The 20,683-nt window shown below is 52.7% G+C and overlaps 1 protein-coding gene across 19 annotated transcripts in view; it reads left to right on the top strand.

Moving 5' to 3' along the window:
• Window positions 1–3,881: 3,881 nt before the first annotated feature.
• Window positions 3,882–20,683, top strand: part of ODF2 (outer dense fiber of sperm tails 2) — a 30,365-nt gene continuing 13,563 nt past the window's right edge. For 3 of the 19 annotated variants that reach the window (XM_037495286.2, XM_037495298.2, XM_037495299.1), the window contains exons 1-8: window positions 3,949–4,127; window positions 6,476–6,566; window positions 7,790–7,915; window positions 13,450–13,620; window positions 14,480–14,640; window positions 15,368–15,497; window positions 16,056–16,187; window positions 19,697–19,768. In XM_037495286.2, coding sequence (XP_037351183.1) covers window positions 3,964–4,127; window positions 6,476–6,566; window positions 7,790–7,915; window positions 13,450–13,620; window positions 14,480–14,640; window positions 15,368–15,497; window positions 16,056–16,187; window positions 19,697–19,768 — 1,047 coding nt within the window. In that variant the 5' untranslated portion in view covers window positions 3,949–3,963. Of the gene's footprint in view, window positions 4,128–4,300; window positions 4,441–4,759; window positions 4,863–5,037; window positions 5,272–6,257; window positions 6,396–6,475; window positions 6,567–7,373; window positions 7,521–7,789; window positions 7,916–12,229; window positions 12,338–13,449; window positions 13,621–14,479; window positions 14,641–15,367; window positions 15,498–16,055; window positions 16,188–19,696; window positions 19,769–20,683 lie in introns of those variants that run through there. The other 16 variants (XM_037495305.2, XM_037495304.2, XM_037495303.2 and 13 more) reach the window with 16 other exon arrangements.

Here is a 20,683-nt window from a genome sequence, read left to right as displayed (position 1 = left end):
ACCTCTGTGGTTAGGCGTCCACACGGGGAAAGGACCTGGGGCACTTGGAATCACCCCGTGCCGCTGGGCTACCTGCAGCAGCTCTGTGTCCTTCCACTCTTCTGCCTGGAACAGCACGCCTTCTTCCCTTCCCCAGGCCCTAGCAGGACAGGCTTCTGAGGCCAGCGACGGTCTCGACAGTCTCCAGTGCCTGCACCCGGGCTGCCGAGGCGGGGAGAGGGCTCCCTGCCTGGCCTCCACCAGTGAGGACTGTGGTGGTGGCACCAGCATCTCCCGGTTTCTTGCTCAGGGCAGCCCCCCTCCCATGGCAGCCTCTTGACTCAGTCAAGCAGCACCTGGGTCCTGGCACCAGCCAGACACCACCCGAGGCTGGCTCTCCCTCAGTCTGTCCTGGGGATGAGGTCCGGCTGGCCCAGCCTGACTCCAGTACCTGGCATGGCTGTGGGAAGGACGGGGCCCAAGTGGTGGGATCAGTGCTGTTAACCGGAAATGAAGTCTCCGTGATAGACAAAGAGTTTATTAGATCACCAAAGTGAGGACTCTCACCTGGGACTCAGTCCAGCAGATTTTACTCTGTGAGGGCTGGTTCCAACACACATGAGTTTGAATTTAGTTTATATAGGTAGGAACAGTGAGTCATAGACATTAGAATGTAGTTCTAAGCGGGGGGTTTCTTTTTCTAAGTTCTCCTGACCTAAATACCCTGATGCTATCTAGGAGCAGAGGAGGGCAATGCAGCTTTTGTTGTTTGTTTAAAGATTTATTTATGCATACAAGAACTGGGGTACAGGCCAGAGGTGCTGGGGGGTGAAAGGATTCACCAGAGACAGTGGGGAACAGAACAAGTGGATCTACTGAAATACACTGCTGAGGGGAGCAGTGGGCTTGCCAGGCAGGAGAGGTCTGCTGCACCATGTGGGTAGCTCCCTGGCCTGCTAGGGATTGAAATCGTGCTGAAGAGGCTGAGGATAGCTTCACAGCACTGTGCTTAGCCCCTTGTGCCACCAAGGAGACCCCCTCGAGTTCCTTTTTTTTTTTTTTCTTTTGTGGGACACTCACCGGCGGCCGGGGATCTAACCGGCGCTGCAGAGGCTGCGGGCAGCCTCGCAGCCCAGCGCTCAACCGCTGCGCCACCAGGGGAGGTCCTCGAGTTCCTTTCCACTGGCTGACTGGATGCTGCCTGACTCGTGAATCATTTAATAAGACCAGTTAGCGAGTCACAGGTCTGCGACTCTGCATTGCCAGCAATTCCCTGGTCATGCCGGTGCTGTTGTTGCTGAGACTGCACTTTGAGAACGAGAGGTTTGAGGGCCCGTGGAGCCAGGAGCCTCAGCTGAGTCCTGTGCCCATCCAGCCTCAGAGACCCAGGGCCGGCGAGGGGCTGCTCAGTGGCTGCAGGAAGAACCAAGTCTTCCCAGGCCCTGAGAGACTTTTCTTGCTCAGCTACACCCAGGACCTAAAATCTCTTACGTCACCTGAAAGAAAAAGCCTGACCCACCTTGGAGAGTGGCTTCCTTCTCCGGGCGCCCAGCGGTTGCATCAGCTCCCGGAGGGGCTGCTCCTGGATGGAAAGACCTGGTAATCAGGCCCTTGGGCACATGACGAGACTGGAGCCAGGACCTGAGGGCTCAGGGGCAGCACTCCTACTGCAGGGCTGGGCCCCTTCCCCTGCTGGAGCCGACTGCGACTCCTTCCCCTGTTATTTCTACCAAGAGGTTCCCGTTCATTGTGGAAGTTCAGAAACACAGGAGGAGGGAAATAAAATTGGCCATGTTAGCACTTGGGGATAGTGTCTACTGGTTAAAAGGCATTTTTTAAAATCTCTTCTTAAGCTGGCTGGTGGCTTCATTACTGGTTCTTAGACATCTTTCAACAGAACATACCCATGACCCTGGGTGTAGAATTGTGCCTCCACCAGGTTCATCGGTTGACGTCCTGACCCACCTCCCACAGAAGGAGACTATGGAGAAATGGGGTCGTTGTAATTAGTTAAGATGAGCTCACCCTGGGGAGCTAACCCCGGAGAGCTGGTGGCCTTATGAAATGGGGGCACTCACAGGGAGAACAGCAGGTACTGGCTGCAGCTCTGCTACGGGGAATTCCAGGGAGGTAGGAGAGGGGCCTGGAACAGATCCTTTCAGAACATCTTCAGAGGATGGTGGCCCTGCTGATGCCTCGCTCTCAGACGTCTGGGCTCAGAGCTCTGAGATGAGCATTTCGTGTTGGTCGCCACACGGTTCTAGCTGCTTGGTTAGGGCAGCCCTGGCAAATGCATACACGTGACATTCCCTCTTGACAAACAGTTGACATTTAGAATTTTTTCTAAAGTACCAAAAAGAATATAGGCACAGGGCCTCCCTGGTGGCGCTAGGGTTAAAGTCTCAACGCTATTAAGCTATCGCCAGCCACTTAGTTCCATCCCTGGTCAGGGAGCTACCCACATGGCACAGCAGACCTGTCTCCCTGCTGCTCCCCTCAGCAGTGTATTTCAGTAGATCTGCCTGTTCTGCTCCCCACTCTGACTCTGGTGAATCCCCTCATCGCCTGCATTTCTGGCCTGTACCCCAGCTCTCGTATGCATAAACAAATAAATCTTTAAAAAAAAAAAAAGTCCCAAAGAGCTCCCAAATTTAGTGGGGGTTGGAAAACACCATAGACAAAAGCCGTCTGTGGTGGGCAGGGCACCCACCGCTTTCACCTCCTAATGTAGCTGTTAGAGTGGTCAGCCATGGGTCCCGGGAGACGGCGGACGTGTTGGTCTAGAGTCCCTCACAATGGACTTAGCACATAGTAGGAAGTTTACACTAGTTCAGTGAATCTGGCAATACTGAGAGACCATCTACAGTTCTGTCTTGGGCTAGCAGGAGACATTTTGCAGAGATGCAGAGATGCCTGAGCAAGAGGTTGGTCTTGGGCATGGAGAAGCCTCTCTCTTCCTCTCATGGGGGACTGAAGGGTGGGGGCAAACAGGAAGGAGACCAGGGATAAGGTTGAAGGGGTTCCACTGGATGGATTTATTTCTCTCTCTGAAAAAAAAAAAAAAAAAGAAAATTGGAGTGTGGAATGGGGAAACATGTGGGCAGAGTCACTGCAGGGAGGGGGTGTAGGGACAAGGAGGACCACCGCAGGCCGGCAGTGGCAGCCAGCTGAAGGCAGAGTGCTCACTCTCGCATTCTGTCTTGTGAAGCCTCAGGTCCCCAATTCCTGGGATTGGGGACCCATCACTTATGCAAAGGGGGTGGGGGAAGTGCACAGTCAAGGGAGTGGAGGGCTCCCTGGCCCTGAAAAATAAGCAAGGACGGCAACAGCCATGGAGCGCCTTGGCAGAAAAGCAGCCTGTGCGAGGCAGGGGCCCGGAATGTGAATTTTCAGACGCACCAGCTGTGTGACCACGGGCGTGCGCGGCTGAGCTGCAGGGGCGGTCATTAGAGGCGAGGAGGTCAAGAATCTGAGGCCGGTGGGCCCGGGATGTCAGTCTCCCAGAATCCAGGGCACGTTTCCCGCCATTGGTTGCCTGAACCAGAACTGAGGAGATGGCGGCCCACCGAGAACCTCTTCAGAACAGGTCTGCACCACGGCGGCTCGCAGGTGCAGGCGGGCGGCGGGGAGCAAGGGGGGGCTGCGGCCCCCCTCCTGTGCGTGCAGACGACGGCGACTGGGGACACTAACCGGCTCTGTGACCCCTCGCCGGGCCCCACCCCCACGGGCGCGGGATTCGACGTTTAGCGCCCCTCTGTCACGGGGATTGAGGCGGCCGGACCAAAATGGCGGAGGGGGCCGCCGTCGTCGAGCCTCGGGACAAGCCCCGGCGGGGCCGCGGGTGGCGTCGCGCGTCTCCGTGGCGACGGGACACGTGGCCTGGAGGTGGGCGGGGCTCCCGAGGGGCGGGGCGTCTCTGTGACGCCCGGGGCTGGGCCTAAATGGCGAAACCCGAGAGGCTCACGGGGGGGTTTGAACTGGCCAATGGGCGAGCTGCCGACCGGGTGTCGGAAAAGGAGGCGGAAGCGGGGAGGAGCCGCCGCGGGAGCCGGACTGCATCCGCCGCGGCGTCTCCATGGCACGACCCTGGCCTCCGACTTCAACGACTTCATAAGGAGACGTTTCTGGGCGCAGCCGTGTCGTTCTTGGTGAGAGGCCGCGGGCCGGCGGGGCCGGGCTCTCCGGGGCCCGGGGCCGTTCCCCGGGCGCGATCGCCCGGCCGGGGTCGCCGGGGGCGGCCGCCCCCCACGGGCCGCCCCGCCTGCACCCCGGCGCGCTCGTCCCGCTCCCGTCAGAACCCGGCCCCGCCCCGCCCACCGGCGCGGGCTCCCTCCTGCCGCTAACGGGCGGCCCGGCCGCCTCCTCTCGCCTGGCCACCGGCGGGCTCTCCCCTCCCGGCCGCCCTCCGGCAGGGCTCGCCCCGCACCCTATGGGCAGAAGCCGGGCCCCTCTCGGCCGCTGGTGGGTGGTGGGCCCCGCGCCCGGCCGCCCCGCCCCCGCGGGCCCCCGACGGCCGTTACTCGCCGGCTCCTCGTCGGCGGCGCCGGCCCGGGGCCCGCTCCCGGCAGCCCGACCCCGCTGCCGCGGCCTCCCCGCCCCGGGGCCGCCGCCCCGCCCGCCCCAGCTCGACGCTAAACCCTGCGTCCGGGAGCGCGGCCCCTCCGCCGTCGGGGGTCCCGCCCGCGGCCGTGCGCCCTTCTCCAGATACTATTGGTCCTCTCGGGTATCCATTCTGTCGGGAACGCCCCTTCTCCTAGGAGACAGTTGCCCCGGCCCCGCCCCCAACATCCCCCCAGCTCCCTGCGCGGGTTCGCGCCCGTAGGGGCCCACTTGGGGCCTAGTGGTTCTCTCCGGCCCTCCACGTACGCCAGCCTGCACCTCAGGTTTTCCCCCTGGTGGCCACCACCTCCCCGCCCGGGTGGGGCCTGGGCGTGGTGGTCCATTCCCTGGCGGTTCCCCGCCCTGTCCCTCCTGGGGGGGGGGTTGGTCGCCCACCTGCCCCGCCGCAAAGGTCGCTCAGCCTCTCCTGTCTCCCCCCACCCCATCCCACTTTGGCAGGACAGTTGCTGTGCGACTTGGACAGTAGAGGAGCGTCTCCCAAGTTTTCATCCAACTGCCACCCCCAAAGCTCCACCCTTCTCCCCCCAGAGAGGACGTTTGATGCCAGGCCCCTGAGATTCTCATTGACCAGCCCCTCTGGGTCCCCCTGAGCAGAGCCTGCTGACCCATTTGCCCACCTTTGGGGCTTTGATGCCTAGCCATGTCGGCCTCATCCTCAGGCGGCTCCCCCAGGTACTGCCAATGTGGGGGGCACTTCCACCCTAGGGCAGGGAAAGGTGATCAGGGTCCCCCAGTCCAGGCTTCCAGCGCTGCCTTCTTTTCCACCGTCCTCCCTCTGCCCTCAGGTTCCCCAGCCCTGGAAGCAAACAGGGCCACCTATTGTCTCCGTGGAGGGTGAGGCCCTGTGTAAATAAGTTGGTGAAGGAGGCGGATACAAAGTGTAGATGGAACCCAGGTGGTTTGATGGGAGAGCAATTTCTCAAGTTCATTGACTTTAAGTGAACAGAAACATTACAAGTGAGGAGGGGGGACAAAGAAACCCTGTCCGCTCAGATTTGGTTTTTCTCGGTTAAGTGATTATTAGGGCTCAATCCGTTTTTATATCCTTCTCATCCAGGTGTGATGTCCATGCAGCAAGATGCTGGCTACAGTGATTGAGAATTTTTACATTGCATTTTTTGGTTGTGTCATTTTCCCCAAGTGTCTGGGGAGGACGGCGGGAGGGGGCCTTTTGTGGCTGTGGGAGGCAGTGGGATGCATCCAGTCAGTGTCCCAGCGTCCCAAGCATCTTCCTGGCTGGCTTCTGGGAGATGCTGATGTCCATGGTCAGAGATTCAGCCTTTACTATCCCTACAGATCTGGCCGCCGCTCTGCTTATGTATATATTTGTGGATGGATTCCACAAGCCAAAAGTAGCCTTGCTTCTGAGGTGCTTAAAGGGTAGCTAGTGGACTCTTTGGGTGGGGGGTGGTGGATAGTAATTTTTCACCTCCTAAGGTGAATGTTTGACCTCTGTTAATTCTATGAAGTTGTGTCCCGGGACTTTGTCCTGGGGCCTCTGTCTTGATGTCAGTCATTCCCCTTGGCCGCATTCGCTCCAGGCCTGTCCTGGGCGCTTTCACCCTTGGCCATGAGTGCTGCTTACCTGTGGGGTGACTGTTGGCTCTTCAGCAAAAGGTCACAATACGTGTGATGCGATGGCAGGTTAAAGGCCAGTCGCATGAGTGCCACCATTCACAGTGCCCTGTTACCATCCCACTGCGGGCACACCATGTGTGTTTAGTGCTCACGTACTGGGAGCCAAGTAATTCCGAACTGGCTCTCCTAGGTGTGAACTTGCTAGCCCGCCCTATGTGGTATGTCACTTAGGGAGATCTAAGACACGCAAGAGGCCTGCTTTGTCAGCTTACAGTCTGATTCTTGTGCCCGGGTGCAGGTTTCCATCCTGTGGGAAGAACGGAGTAACAAGTCTCACGCAGAAAAAGGTCTTGAGGACACCTTGTGGCGCACCCAGTGTGACCGTGACGGTAGGTGACCTGCACAGAGTAGCCCTCCAGTCTGCCGCCCCCCTACAATGCTTTTGCACCCCCTTTTCCAGGAGCTGCCTTGCTCTGCTGGTCCCCTTGTGGCCTGGCTCTGCCAGGTGCCTTTAGGCATAGTCTGCTGAGCAGTGGGGGTGTTTTGGTCTGTGGTAAGGGTGCCAGTATGAGGAGCTTCTAACCTAATCCTTGCAGACAAATTCCAAAAATCTTTAGAACAGATTTCACCCCAAACAGAAGAGGAAGAAAAAAAGAATGAAAGCGAAGTGAAGGGGTGAGGGCCAGGGGAATGTAACTGGCCTTCTGCCACATTTCTATTTCCTCTGGAATCTCTGAACCTTCTCGTCTTGGCAGTTCTTCCACCTCTCTGTTGTCATCGTCTTTTACCTGCCTGCTGTCTGATTAATTTTGCGCCCTCATCCTTTCGTGTCCCCTGTGCTAATCTGCATGCCCGGCGGTTTCTTTGTAGCAGAGTACCCCCATCCCCCGCTACCTGCCGCGCTAATCGCAGGAGGCTGCTGTGCCTGTGGCAGAGGAGATGCCCCGGTGAGGAGCCCAGGACCCCACTTTGGCTCTTGTGTAGAACCAGCTGGCCTTGCAGAGCCTGCGCTTGCGCAGACCTGGGAGTGTCTGGTCCTCTCCAGCCGGAGTCTCCACCTGCTGCGGACACCCGCCTCATGACTGCCGCATGCCTGTAGTTGGTCGTTGTCCTGCTCGCTTCATGGCTTGGCTTTTTCTGTTCCCAGAGGCTATGAGCTGTTCTTTATGCCCAGTTTACTCATCCACAGATCAACCTTTTTTGTGTTGTCCTCCCCTGCCTGCCAGAAGCGAACCATGAAGGACCGCTCCTCAACTCCCCCCTTACATGTTCACGTGGATGAGAACACCCCCGTCCATGTCCACATAAAAAAACTCCCGAAACCGTCAGCGGCCAACAGCCAGGTAGGAGCATGTCAGTGGGGCCAGGTGAAGAGTGGAGCAGGGCGACAGCTCTCCGCTTTGCCTCCTGGAACTCTGAACTGGAAAGGTTTGAGACCAGTGCACTGGCTCCGGAGGCAAGTGACCTGGTAGGAAGTTGGCAGGACGGCCCTCTGCCACGGCAGCGGTAGCCACAGTGAGACGAGGCCCTCTGCAGAGCTGGAGGTGGATGCTGCCAGAGTGACCAGGCCAGCTGGGCAGGGAAGTGACCCTGAGTTTGTCCCTTTCCACAGAAATCCCATAAGCGTGGAATGAAAGGGGACACCGTGAACGTGCGGCGGAGTGTCCGGGTGAAAACCAAGGTACCTTGGATGCCCCCTGGAAAATCATCCGCCCGGCATGTGGGATGCAAGTGGGAGGTAGGCTCTTGCTCGCTCGGGCTTCCCTTCTCGGACTGTCAGGTTCTAGCAGGCCTCAAACTCGGTAGGACTTGGGGTGGGCTATAGCTAGGAGAGACACCCCAGTTGCGCCTGTGTCCTGGGTGCCTCGCCACAGCCTGAAAGGATATGGCTCTGCTTGGGTCCGTACACCGCTGCAGTGTGGGAGGCCCACCAGCCCCATTCCACACGGGAAGCTGGAGCTCGGGGCCTCACTGCAGTGCAGGGCTGGAGTCACAACTGAGAGAGAATGTCTCGTGCCAGAGCCCCAGCTCTTAGCCTCTCTCATTTGTAGTGAGGGATCCCACGTCTTTCCCCATGTCTTGACAACTGGGGCATAATTTTAACAGTGGATGTGTCAGAATGTACACGTCCAAGGAAGCATCGCTTCTTTTGAGGTCATCCTGGTGAGAGATTGTGCAGGTATTTCAGAGGCGCCAGCAGAGCTATCTTTGGAACATTCTCCAGGGAATTAATTGCTTGCAGCCTCAGTGGTCAGGGTGCCAGTAGAACTGTTGTCTCCTTTTGGCCACGCCTCAGTCTCCCTGGCTGGCAGGGGATCGAACTTGTGCTGCAGTGGCTGTGGACAGCTTCATAGGTTCTATCTTAACCCCTTGCGCCACCAGGGAGCCCCAAAACTGTGTTTTAACAGCAAAAACAAAAAGCTATCATTTTTATTGAGTGGAGCCAAATCAAAATGATCGCCGTTATCTTGTGGTGGCTGCCTTGGGTACCAGCGAGCCTTTTTAGACGGTTTTGAGAGGACCTTGAAAACAATGTCTTGTGCAGGATGCGGTTTGGCAACACCTGCCAAAACATCGATTCTCTCGTTTTATGTCTAGAAATTGCTCCTTGCTTTACACGTAGGAATTTATTTAAAAATAAAAAGTCAGGCCTCCCCGGTGGCGCAGTGCTTGAGCGCTGGGCTGCGAAGCTGCCTGCAGCCTCTGCAGCGCCGGTTCAATCCCCGGCTGCTCCCCGGCCACCGGAGGAGGGTCCCACATGGCGCGCAGACCTCTCCTGCCGCCCGCTGCTCCCCTCAGCAGTGTACTTCAGTCCTTCTGCCTGCTCTGCTCCCTGCTCTGGCTCTGGTGAATTCTCTCACCCTCCCGTGCTTCTGACTGTACCCAGTGCTTGTATAAATAAATAAAAAAATAAAAAAATAAATCTTTAAAGAAAAAAAAACAATGAGGCTACTGCCAAAAAAAAAAAAACCCAAAACATTAAAAAAAAAAAAAAAAGAAAAGAAAAGAAAAAGTCCCAGAAGAGTTACATGGATTGTGTGTAAAGATGTTTGTAATAGAGAAAACTGCTAACAATGTCTCTCAGGAGGGTGTTGGTTAAATGGTGATACAGCCATGCAATGGAATACTATGCAGCTGTTAAAAAGACTGAGGGGCTATTCCGGCATTGAGCCAGACAGCATGCGCAGCCAGGCCCTATTGTGCAAACAAGGGTGTTTGTGTTTCCATGTGTGCGAGCATGTATGTATGTGATAATATTGTTGGAAGGGATATAAGTGCTAAGCAGTGGTTACCTCTCAGATGTTGGAGGTTAACAGTTTCTTTTTTATGGCCTGCTTGAACTTCTTTATGGCAAGCATATATTACATTTTCTTTTCTTTCTTTCTTTCTTTCTTTCTTTTTTTTTTTTTTTGGTGGGACCCTTGCCGGCGGCCAGGGATCAAACCAGCGCTGCAGAGGCTGCAGGCAGCCTCGCAACCCAGCGCTCAACCGCTGCGCCACCAGGGGAGGCCCATATATTACATTTTCTAATTCATATATTTTCTAATTCTAAATGGTTTCCCCACCGTTGATTGAAAAAGACTTGGTACATAGTTTTTGAAGTAGACATAAAGAGAAGCAGCTGTGGAATTTGACTCCCTGTTGACATGAGTTACTAGGCATTAGTAACTCTGGGAAGTTCAGTTCCTCGTCCAGTCCTGAGGACACAGACTCCTAAAATTGGAGGGACTCAGCAAGGTGACTTGTCATCTCTCTAACATGCTGCCTTCTTGGTCCAGCCCCTGTCCTCTTCCCAGCCACCCTCTGTGTTCCCGGATGGCCCAGGCTGACCCTGTCCATTATGGACAAGGGAGGAGAACCGGGGAGGAGGAAGTTTACAGTGGCTGAACATGGACCCCAGAAGTTGCTGTGTGCATGTGGGGCTTCTTATTTGGCTTCTTAAAACCCCTTCTGGGACATAACATCATATTTGGGAGAAAGGTCTGGATGTTTTCTTTATTATTAAAAGTGATCTATTTTTGTACAGAAAGTTGAAAAATAGATACACCTGTAATTCTATCGCTGTAATCTGACTGCCCTTACTATGAAACACTTTTTGTTGAAAGTGCATGAAAGTACATGCACCCTAAGCGTGTTGCTGTTGCATTTTTACAAACTGAATACACCTGTGTCCCTTCATCCAGCCCCAGAAAATACATAACAGTCTCCCCAGATGCTCCCCATGACCTGAAACTGCAATATTTTGGTATATTCACTCTCACTTTTTCCTATGGTGATTTTTAAACTATTGTTGTAATCCTATTCTGCCTATATATTTTCTGATTATCCTCTTTCAAATATTAATTTTCTTTTTTCTTATAAAAACAACGCATTGCTGGGCCTCCCCTGGTGGCACAGCGGTTGAGCGTTGGGCTGCAAAGCTGCCCTCAGCTTCTGCAGCACCAGTTCGATCCCCGGCCACTGGCGAGGGTCCCACATGGTGCGCAGACCTCTTCTGCTGCGCTCGCTGCTCCCCTCAGCAGTGTGTTTCGTCGGTCTGCCTGTTTTGTTCCCTGCTCTGGCTCTGGTGAATTCTCTCACCCTCCCGCGCTTCTGACTGTACCCAGTGCTTGTATAAGTAAATAAATAAATCTTAAAAAAAAAAACAAAAACGCATTGCCACTTTTGAGACATTAGCAAATCCAAAATCAACACAAGAGGGCCTCCCCAGTGGCGCAGAGGTTGAGCACTGGGTTGCGAAGCTGCCCGCGGCCTCTGCGGCACCGGTTCGATTCCCTGCTGCTCCCCGGCCACCGGAGGAGGGTCCCACATGGCGCGCAGACCTCTCCTGCCGCCCGCTGCTCCCCTCAGCAGTGTACTTCGGTCCTTCTGCCTACTCTGCTCTCTGCTCTGGTGAATTCTCTCACCCTCCCGCGCTTCTGACTGTACCCAGTGCATGTATAAACAAAACAAATAAACAAATAAATAAATCATAAATAAATAAAAATACATGCCTCTTTAAAAAAAAAATAAAAATACAAAACAAAATCAACACAAGAATGAAAATAGAAACCACCAGTAATCCCAACACCCAGCAGCCCCATGAGATCGCTAGGTGTGAGGCTCCTATCACTTATGAAAGGATTTGTTCTTTTGATTTTTTAAAAAGATTTATTTATTTATTTATACAAGTAATGGGGTACAGGCCAGATGTGCGGGAGGGTGAGAGGATTCACCAGAGACAGAGTGGGGAACAGAACAGGCAGACCGATGAAATACACTGCTGAGGGGAGCAGCGGGCACGACAGGAGAGGTCTGCCGTGCCATGTGGGACCCTCGTCTGCCAGCCGGGATCAAACTAGCACCACGGAGGCTGGGGACAGCTTCATAGTGATGCGCTCATCCGCCTGCGCCACTAGGGGAGACCCTGTTCTTTTGATTTTTGTGACAATGGCATCATATTTTACATTCTTTTTTATTTTATTTTATTTTTTTTTTTTTAATAGAGGCATGCTTTATTTATTTGTTTGCTGGTTTGTTTGTTTGTTTGTTTGTTTGTTTTGTTTATACATGCACTGGGTACAGTCAGAAGCGCGGGAGGGTGAGAGAATTCACCAGAGCCAGAGCGGGGAGCAGAGCAGGCAGAAGGACCGAAGTACACTGCTGAGGGGAGCAGCGGGCGGCAGGAGAGGCCTGCGCGCCATGTGGGACTCTCCTCCGGTGGCCGGGGAGCAGCCGGGGATTGAACCGGCGCCGCAGAGGCCGCGCGCAGTTTCGCAACCCAGCGCTCAACCGCTGCGCCACCGGGGAGGCCCTTTACATTCTTTTTTAAAAAATCATACCTTGACTGTCTCTGCGTGGTGCTATTCCCTGGTGGGCTTATTTGTACTGTTACTATTTAGCCAGGCTATCCTGTCATATGTTTAGCGCTATATTTGTGTGGAGCTTAAACATGGAATCATCTTAGATATTCTTGCTCAATTCCTAGAAATGAATTGCTGGGACCTGGGGCACACACCTTATTTGATGTGTATCCTTTGAGTTTGACTTGTTTGCCATAAACTGTGGTTAATTTAACCCCTTTGGAATGATCCTTTTTACTTCCAACAGCATCATCATCTCTGCAAATCGGCACAGAAGGGTGGCCTCCTCAGTTTTCGAGAAGCAAAGCGCAAATAAGGCACAAAAACAGTTACTTAATGCACCAGAAGAAATTTAGAGAATGAGAATCAAGTTAGCACATTGGAAACCGTGGCCTGGGACAATAATGTCTTTTTGGAGTCTGAAAAGCAAAGTGTTACACAGTTTTGTTTTGTTTTTTCAAAGAATTATTTTATTTATTTACTCATACAAGGGCTGGGGTGTAGGCCAGAGGGGGGGGGGGTGAGAGGATTCACTAGAGACAGAGTGGGGAGCAGAACAGGTGGATCTACCGAAAGTTACTGCTAAGGGGAGCAGCAGGCAGACAAGGAGGTCTGCTGTGTCCTATGGGTCAGCTCCCTGACTAGGGATCGAACTCGTGCTGCAGTGGCTGTGGATAGCTTCACAGTGCTGAGCCTTAACCCCTTGTGCTACCAGGGAGACCCTGTTACGCAGTTATGTAGAAACTTTCCTGCAGGACCTGTGCATTTTTGAAAAATCTTTTTATGCTAATGTACTAAAAGATGTTTCCCACACATGATGCCATTCTACCTCTATATTATTCAGTGTTTCTAATAATATGTTTCTACCTAAAATTACAAAGATTACTCCTAAAAACTTCGTTATTTTTTTTTCCTTATTGAAGTCATATGGCATTATAACATAAGTTTCAGGTATGTGGCATTAAAAACCAACATTTGTGTATACGAAACCACATCTTTAAATATAATATTTATATTATATAAATCAAATTTCCCCACTTGTCCCTAAAAATACCCTTTACAACAGATTTGTGCACCTTTGCAACTCTTGCCTAGCAAGCCTTCATATTCATTGAAAAGACTTGACACATTTCATATCTCCCCTAGGGAGACAAACACTTCTGTTTTCTCAAATTTTCACTAACTTGGGGTATTATTATTATTTTTGACAGTTATTTTCTTTATTTGAAACTTGATATTGGTAGAAACTCTTCAGAAACATCATCTAAGCCAGGGTGGGTAAGGTTCCATCAAGAAGATGTGCCCTGTTTTTGGGGTCCCTGTGCTTGGCCCATTAGCCCTTTTAGCTGTTCCTGCCTCCAGGGGGCCCCAGCTGTGCTGGAACTGATGGTGTATCTGATGAGCTCATGCACGTCTCTCCTCTGCACAGAATCCGCCTCATTGCCTAGAGATCACACCTCCATCTTCAGAAAAGCTGGTCTCAGTGATGCGGTTAAGTGACCTCTCCACAGAAGATGATGACTCGGGTCACTGTAAAATGAACCGTTATGATAAGAAGATTGACAGTCTAATGAATGCGGTTGGTTGTCTCAAGTCGGAGGTGAGGCCTGTAGGGGACTGGGACAGCTAGAACCCTGGGGATGCCCAGGGCAGCCCAAGTGGATGCTTGTTGGACACGATGCCACCCCTGGCAGGTGTCCCACCCTTCTCACAGCTGTGGAACCCAGAGTTTTGGAGGCCAGGCCAGGCTCTTACCCTGTGGGGGGGTCTAGAAAGTTGGGTTTGCGTTTTTACAGCAGTAGATGAAGTCACTGGAGTGCTGTCCCCATTTTAGGCATGAAGTGACTGGGGCCTTTGCTTCCTATTTGACCTGAAAAATTTTTTCTAAGCCACCTGGAGGCGAAGGCAGTTTGTCCTTATGGCTGGGCTGCGTCTCTGGGTGGGATTTGGTGCTGGAGTCGGAAACAACCTTGGAAGTTCAAGGCCCTGACTAGAAAGTTGGTGGAGCTGCCCAGACATCCGGGTCTTACCAGCTACTGTGGACTGTGTCTTTAATCCTCCGTAGCTCTTGGGGCCCGCAGGCCCTCCTGGAGAACCTGGGGCTGGCTGCCTGGCAACAGGCCCTTCTTTCTCCATAAGCCTGCAGTGCAGGGGCCTTTTTGTGACATCTTCCCTCCTGTGGTGTGCCAGCTGACCACGGTTTGTATCCTGACTCTGCTCCCCGCCAGCGAGTCGCTCAGGCTCTGTCCTCGGTTTCTCCAGTCATGAGGAACTGAGAGAAACGGTGTTTACCCAGAGTCTTTGTGACAGTAACTGAGCCTGTGGCCTACAGGACCTCAAGGACCTATGTAGCTCTCAATCCCAGGTGCCCTTAAGAGGGTCCAAAGAATAGGCCTAGCGATGCGGCAGAGAGCAGCGTCCCCCCCCTCAGTGGCCCTTGCCTGCACGCCCCTGCACAGGTCAAGATGCAGAAGGGCGAGCGCCAGATGGCCAAAAGGTTCCTGGAGGAGCGGAAGGAGGAGCTGGAGGAGGTGGCCCACGAGCTGGCCGAGACTGAGCATGAGAACAACGTGCTACGACACAACATCGAGCGCATCAAAGAGGAGAAAGACTTCACCATGTAAGGGCCCCCGGCCCTGGCCCCGCACCGTGGAGCTCTGTCTCACCTGGGGCTGCCTGGTGGCACATGGTTCACACTGGGCGGGAGAAGGCGCCCCTGCAGAGTGCAGGGGGGAGGGTGTCAGGGTGGAAAAAGTGACATTTAAGGGGTGGCCTGCAGATGTCTGGGTATCAGGCAGATGGTGCTAGGAGCGGAAGCGGCTCATGTGAAGACTCCAGGGTGTGAGCCTGAGGGAGACAGGCCAGGGCCAGGGGAGGGGAGGGGAAAGCAGACAGCAAGTGGTGCAGAGAGGTTGGCAGGGGCCAGGTCTTAGCCATTTGAGGCTTTTGCACCGAGGAGCCATGGAGACTTGTTCAAAGCACAGAGTGCTTGGCTCTCGTGTGGAGGGAGGCTGGGAGGCTCTACCGCAGATCCCAGGTGGTGGTAAGGAGGCAGTGGCCGTGGCTGGGGGCCAAGGTGCTATAGTGGCCTCCTGAGAGACAAGCAAGCTCTGGGTGGCATACTGTCCCCACGGGGCGGAGTCTGTCTGGTTCCCAGACAGAGGTGATTTCTGGCCCTCATCTTTTCAGAAGGTCACGCTGGCTGGAAGGGCCGTTCCTCCCCCTCCCCCACTCCCCCTGACCAGGAGATGAGACTGGCGGGGCATTGTGAGGCGTGCCTCAGAGCTCTAGGCAGACACAGGCCTGGCCCACGAGGGCTCACAGAGCCCTGTTTTCTCTGGCCCCAGTCTCCAGAAGAAACACCTCCAGCAGGAGAAGGAGTGCCTCATGTCCAAACTGGTGGAGGCTGAAATGGATGGGGCAGCTGCTGCCAAGCAAGTCATGGCTTTGAAAGATACCATCGGGAAGCTGAAGACAGTAGGTGGCAGGCAGAACACCCCCAAGCCTGGGATGGGCCTGAAGGGGCAGCCGCAAGCTGGGTGTGGTCCCTATGCTGTCATCAGCTGACTTTATGACATCTTCAAGTGGGGGGGGGGCACACAACTCTTCAGCCTCCCCTCCCTACTCTAATTCCGGGGCCTGACCCTTGACATTGACCTGTGGTGGCAGGGCCTCTGAGGAGACCTCATCATGGGTCTCCTGGGATCACAGTGAGTCTGGGCATGCCTTTGATTCCTGCAAGGATGAACTGCCAGGTGTAGTACGCCTCCTACCCACCTGTCCTGCTCTTGCCCATACTAGCTCCCAAGTCCCTTTCTCCATGTGTTGCTCTCAACCGGCTCAGCTGCTGCCCCTCCTTCCAGGTTCACCACCTCCAGGAAGCCCACCCTTGACCATGTGGGCCCTGGACACTGCCCAGCCCTTTTGGGCTTCCTGGCACCTGCAACTGTTAAGTCCCCCATGGGGCCTGCCTTGGCTAGCCACCTCTTCCCACCTTCCTCCTGTGCTCTATAAGAATGCCTGCTTGTCCTCTAGGAGAAACAGATGACATGCACGGACATCAACACCCTGACGAGGCAGAAGGAACTTCTCCTGCAGAAGCTGAGCACATTTGAGGAGACCAACCGCACCCTCCGAGACCTGCTAAGGGAACAGCACTGCAAAGAGGTGAGCTCCTGGCCCTCTGCGGGCTCTGCACTCAGCTTCTTCTCTCACTCTGCAGCCTCAGTCTCCAAATGCCTTTGGTGCCTGGTCTGAGAGGGCCATGGAAAGACTCAAGGAAATCAGTCATATAAAGTACCTGGTACCTGGTAGATGGTGCAGTCTTGGTTGTGGAAGCTGGACCTGGTGTCACAGGAGGGAGCTCGGAAGTCAGGAGAAGGGTGGCGGGAGTCAGGCAGGAGCTCAGCCCATTGTGGGGGTGGTGTGCTAGAGCAAAATGGGGAGCATGCTAGAGCTCAGGTTTTTGTTGAGTGGAAGACGAATGCTGAGAGACACAGATGTTAATGGTACTTTGTCATCTGACAACGTATTTACAGGACAGGATTTTCTTCTAAAATGTCTGGAGTTTTTGTTTTTCTAATCTTTTTGAGGTCACATTGGCTTATAACATTGTATATGATTTAGGGGTCTCAGTTCATACTTCTTAAGATATATGTCACCATTGAAATATAGTTCATGGAAAGACTGCAGTTGTCTTCCAGTTGGGTTCAAACCCAAGGGATACCAAGAGTCTTGACCTGCCAGCGCTGGTGAATTGAGGGCCTTTTCTTAGTTTGGCATCTTTTTTTTTTTTTTCTTTTCTGACTTTGTCAACTTGTTTTTATTTTTGAAAAATTCACTTCAAATGGATATAAGGTGCCGTGCCCACGGCCCAGCTTTCCAAGGGAACCTTGTCTTCTTGTGTCTCCATTGAAATGAGTTTGCTCTTCTCGAGTCTGACAGTTCTTAACATTGTGCGTGTCCCTCAGCAACACAGTAGCGTTCTGCATGTTTTCAAGTTTTCCATAAATTCTATTCCACGTATATTCTCTTTTTTTTTTAATATTTATGAATTTTGCATACAAGAACTGGGGTACAGGCCAGAGGTGCAGGGGTAAGAGGACTCACCAGAGACAGAGCAGGGAACAGAACAGGCAGAATGACTAAAATACACTGCTGAGGGGAGCAATGGGCGAGTCAGGAGCGGTCTGCTGTGCCATGTGGGTAGCTCCCTGGCTGGGGATTGAACTTGTGCTGCAGAGGCTGCAGATAGCTTCATAGGTTGTGTCTTAATCCCTTGCGCCACCATGCTGGTCCCAGTATATTCTTTTCAGTTTGCTTTTTTCTCTTGATGTGTTTGTGAGATTCATCCATTATATCCTTAAAGTCTGAGGTAATTAACTGACTGCTATATTCCAACGAATGCCATACCTCAATTTCTTCCTCCATTCTTTGTTGGTGGAGACATTTTCAATGACAAGCAGTGTTACTTTGGGTATTGATGTATCCTACCCTGGGTAAATAGAGGGTTTCTAGAACAAATTTCTATCAATATTTACTAGTTAGTGCTCAACTATTCTAAAATAATTGTATCTATTTCATTTCTGGCTTGGTGGTCTCAGGTGGGTGATTTTGAGCTCTGTGGGCCTCAGGTCTCCTACCTGTAAACTAGGAATAGTGTCTTCCCCATGGGGTGTGTGAGAATTAGAGACGACACATGGATGAAGGATCTGCATGCAGCCTGGCACGTGGTGGCTGCTGCTACTGTTTGTCCTGGGATGGGACCTGCCCAAAATTTTTCCTTTTTTGACTTCTTAATTTCTATCATCCTGGAATTCCAGAATCTCCTGTTGGAGATTGTCCCCGGTTCAGTTCCGGCTGTCATCTTCTCCATGCCTGAAGGTGACACCCCCTCTCGGTGTTTACTGGGGAGTTTCCAGTGTGTGGTGGGGTGGGACATTAGCTCTGGAGCTAATGTCAGAATTGGCTTCAGGGCCCCGTCAGTCATTTCTGACTGTGATCTTGATCCTCTCACCTCAGCTCCTCCCCGCTGCTCCTCTCTCCTCATCTACAGTGAAGGGTGATGATAGCAATGGTGCCTAGAGTGGGGGCATTGGTGAGATCCGGTGACCGTTGTGCAGTCTTTCCCCGCCCCCATCCTGAAAGGGCACAGCTGTAACGGGCGTTCAGGCTCTGGGTCCCTGGCTTGGGCTCTCGTCGCATGTTGGCCCACTTTTATCATTAGAGAAGCCACAGTGCTGCCTTTTCTCAGTTCTTGTGTCCCTGGGAGACTTTGGGACCAGGGAGTCCTTTTCTCGTGACCTGTGAGTGGGGGCTGTGGGACTGAAAGGGGAAAGGGCGGGCGAACCTGCCAGAGACACTTTGATCAGGTGCTGGGGAAGAAGAATGGAGGTGGTTCCCACAGACACGGCCCAGTGGGGACACGGGCAAGGGTGCAAGCAGGCCATTCAGGGAAGAATCTCAGACGACTGATAAACCAAAGGGCAATTAGCTGCAGTGTTGGCAGACTGGCAACAGGTGGAGGTTGGCTGCTGCCTGGTGCTCTGGTATCCTGTTTGTGTGGCATGATTCGGTGCAGGCCTTTCGCTGGGCATTTCAGCTGAGCCATTCCCCTTCTTGGTATCGACTCAGAAAGACATTTTGCACATGCGCAGTGATTTCTGTTGCTGCAGTGTTTGCAGTTGTAAAACCCAGAGCTACCTCATTATGGGGAGAGGTTAAAAAGGCAATGGCCCATCAGAAATTGAGAGCAGATTGGGGCATGCAAGGGGTGGAGCCAGGGGACAAGCGGTGGTGAATGCTTTACAGGCACAGACTTTCCTTTTGAGGGTGATGAGAATGTTCTGGAATGAGATAGTAGTGATGTTTGTATAATACTGTGAATTACTAAATGCCACTGAATTTTATACTTAAAAATGGTTAAAGTGGCAAGTTGTTGTTTTTTTTTTTTAAGATATATTTAATTTATGTATACAAGAACTGGGGTACAGGCCAAAGGTGCAAGGGGTGGGAGGATTCACCGGAGACAGAGTAGGGAACAGAACAGGCAGATTGACTGAAGTACACTGCTGTGGGGAGCAGCAGGTGAGTCAGGAGAGGTCTGCTGTGCCATGTGGGTTGCTCCCTGGCCGGCCGGGGACTGAACTTGTGCTGCAGAGGCTGCGGATAGCTTCACAGGTTTCGTCTTAACCTCTTGCATGGCCAGGGGAGGCCCCAAAGTGGCAACTTTTATAATTATTTTACCCCGATTTTAAAACTGATTGAATTGTACATTATAGATGGGTTATTTATATGGTGTCTGAATTTACATCCCAATAGTGTTTCTTAAAAATTAAGTTCTTGCACAAAATACACTTAACCATTTTCTTAAAATTACATATTTACGCCTTACAATTCCCAGAAAGATAATAGTCTTCTAGCTATGTATAAATACGTAGAAAAAGGATGGGCAGGATGCTCATCCAGCAGTGCAGGGCACGTTAGCTTTATCTGTGTTCACTGAATATTTTAGAAGGTGAACATAATTTATTTCTTCTATAATTAGGCTTTTCGGCGCAGGAACGGAATCAATAGTATGTAGATGTGTGGGTGTGTTGTTTTTTTTCTGTCTTCGCGTCTTCTGACATGTGGGTTTACTGCTTAGTGACTTCGCTTCCTTCTGCCTTCCCTTGAAGGATTCCGACAGGCTGATGGAGCAACAGGGAGCGCTGTTAAAGCGGCTGGCGGAAGCGGACTCGGAGAAAGCGGTAGCGTGGGGCGCCCCCTGCCGGCGCCAGCAAGTTACTGGCCACAGGGCCGGGAGAGGGGCTGGCTGGGAGCTGGCCCAGCTGGAGCCGGGGCTGGGGTCATTTCTTGGGTCTGTTTCATGATCTGTCAAGAGGCTGATGTCCCCTGTCCTGCCTGCTTTGTGGGGCTGATTGGTCACTTGCGGGCTTGCACTGCTAAGCCGGACACCAATCTGGGGGATGATGATGGTGATGATGGATTTTCAAATCATCAGCCTGTTGCCTGAATGTCTTATGGAGTCAAAGTCATCAAAAAGTAAAGTAAATGGATTTTGACTCCCATTCCAATTCTAAGAATCTCTCCCAAGTCAGCATGTTCCAGATCCCTAAGTTCCTCAAGATGGTAATGGGTGCATAAAAAAAAGGGGGCAGTTACTCATGGAGAAATAAATTTGAAAACTCCCCGCTGGCCTGAACAGAAAGTTAGCTGTTTTCCTAACTCACAGACTGTTGTGAGTGTCCAGCAGAAAGAAGGTGAGGCCAGGTTTCCCAGGTTGGCCGCCAGTGCTGGGCCGACAGCTACGGGAGTGGGCGTTTCAGCGGTAATGATGATAATGCTAATCACACCCACATCCCCAGCTGACTCAGAGGCCTGGCAATCATGATACATCAGAAATTGAAACACCAAGTGGCTGTTTCAAAAGAGGTAGAAGATTTAAATGTGGATAAATGTGAGGCTGTCAGTGATGAAACAAAATGTGCACATGACTTTTAAAGATTTATTTATGCATACAGAATTGGGGTGTAGGCAGGAAGTGTGGGAGGTGAGAGGATTCACAAGAGACAGAGGATTGAGGAGCAGAACAGGTGGCTCTACTGAAATACACTGCTAAGGGGAGCAGTGGGGAGCATGCTGCGCCATGTGGGTCATCTCCC

This window comes from Talpa occidentalis, unplaced genomic scaffold, assembly GCF_014898055.3.
Source record: "Talpa occidentalis isolate TD23 unplaced genomic scaffold, MPIMG_talOcc4v2.1 talOcc4.7, whole genome shotgun sequence".
Lineage (NCBI taxonomy): Eukaryota > Metazoa > Chordata > Mammalia > Eulipotyphla > Talpidae > Talpa > Talpa occidentalis.
The sequence above is the reverse complement of the archived record's forward strand: the minus strand, read 5'-3'. Positions and strand labels throughout refer to the sequence as shown.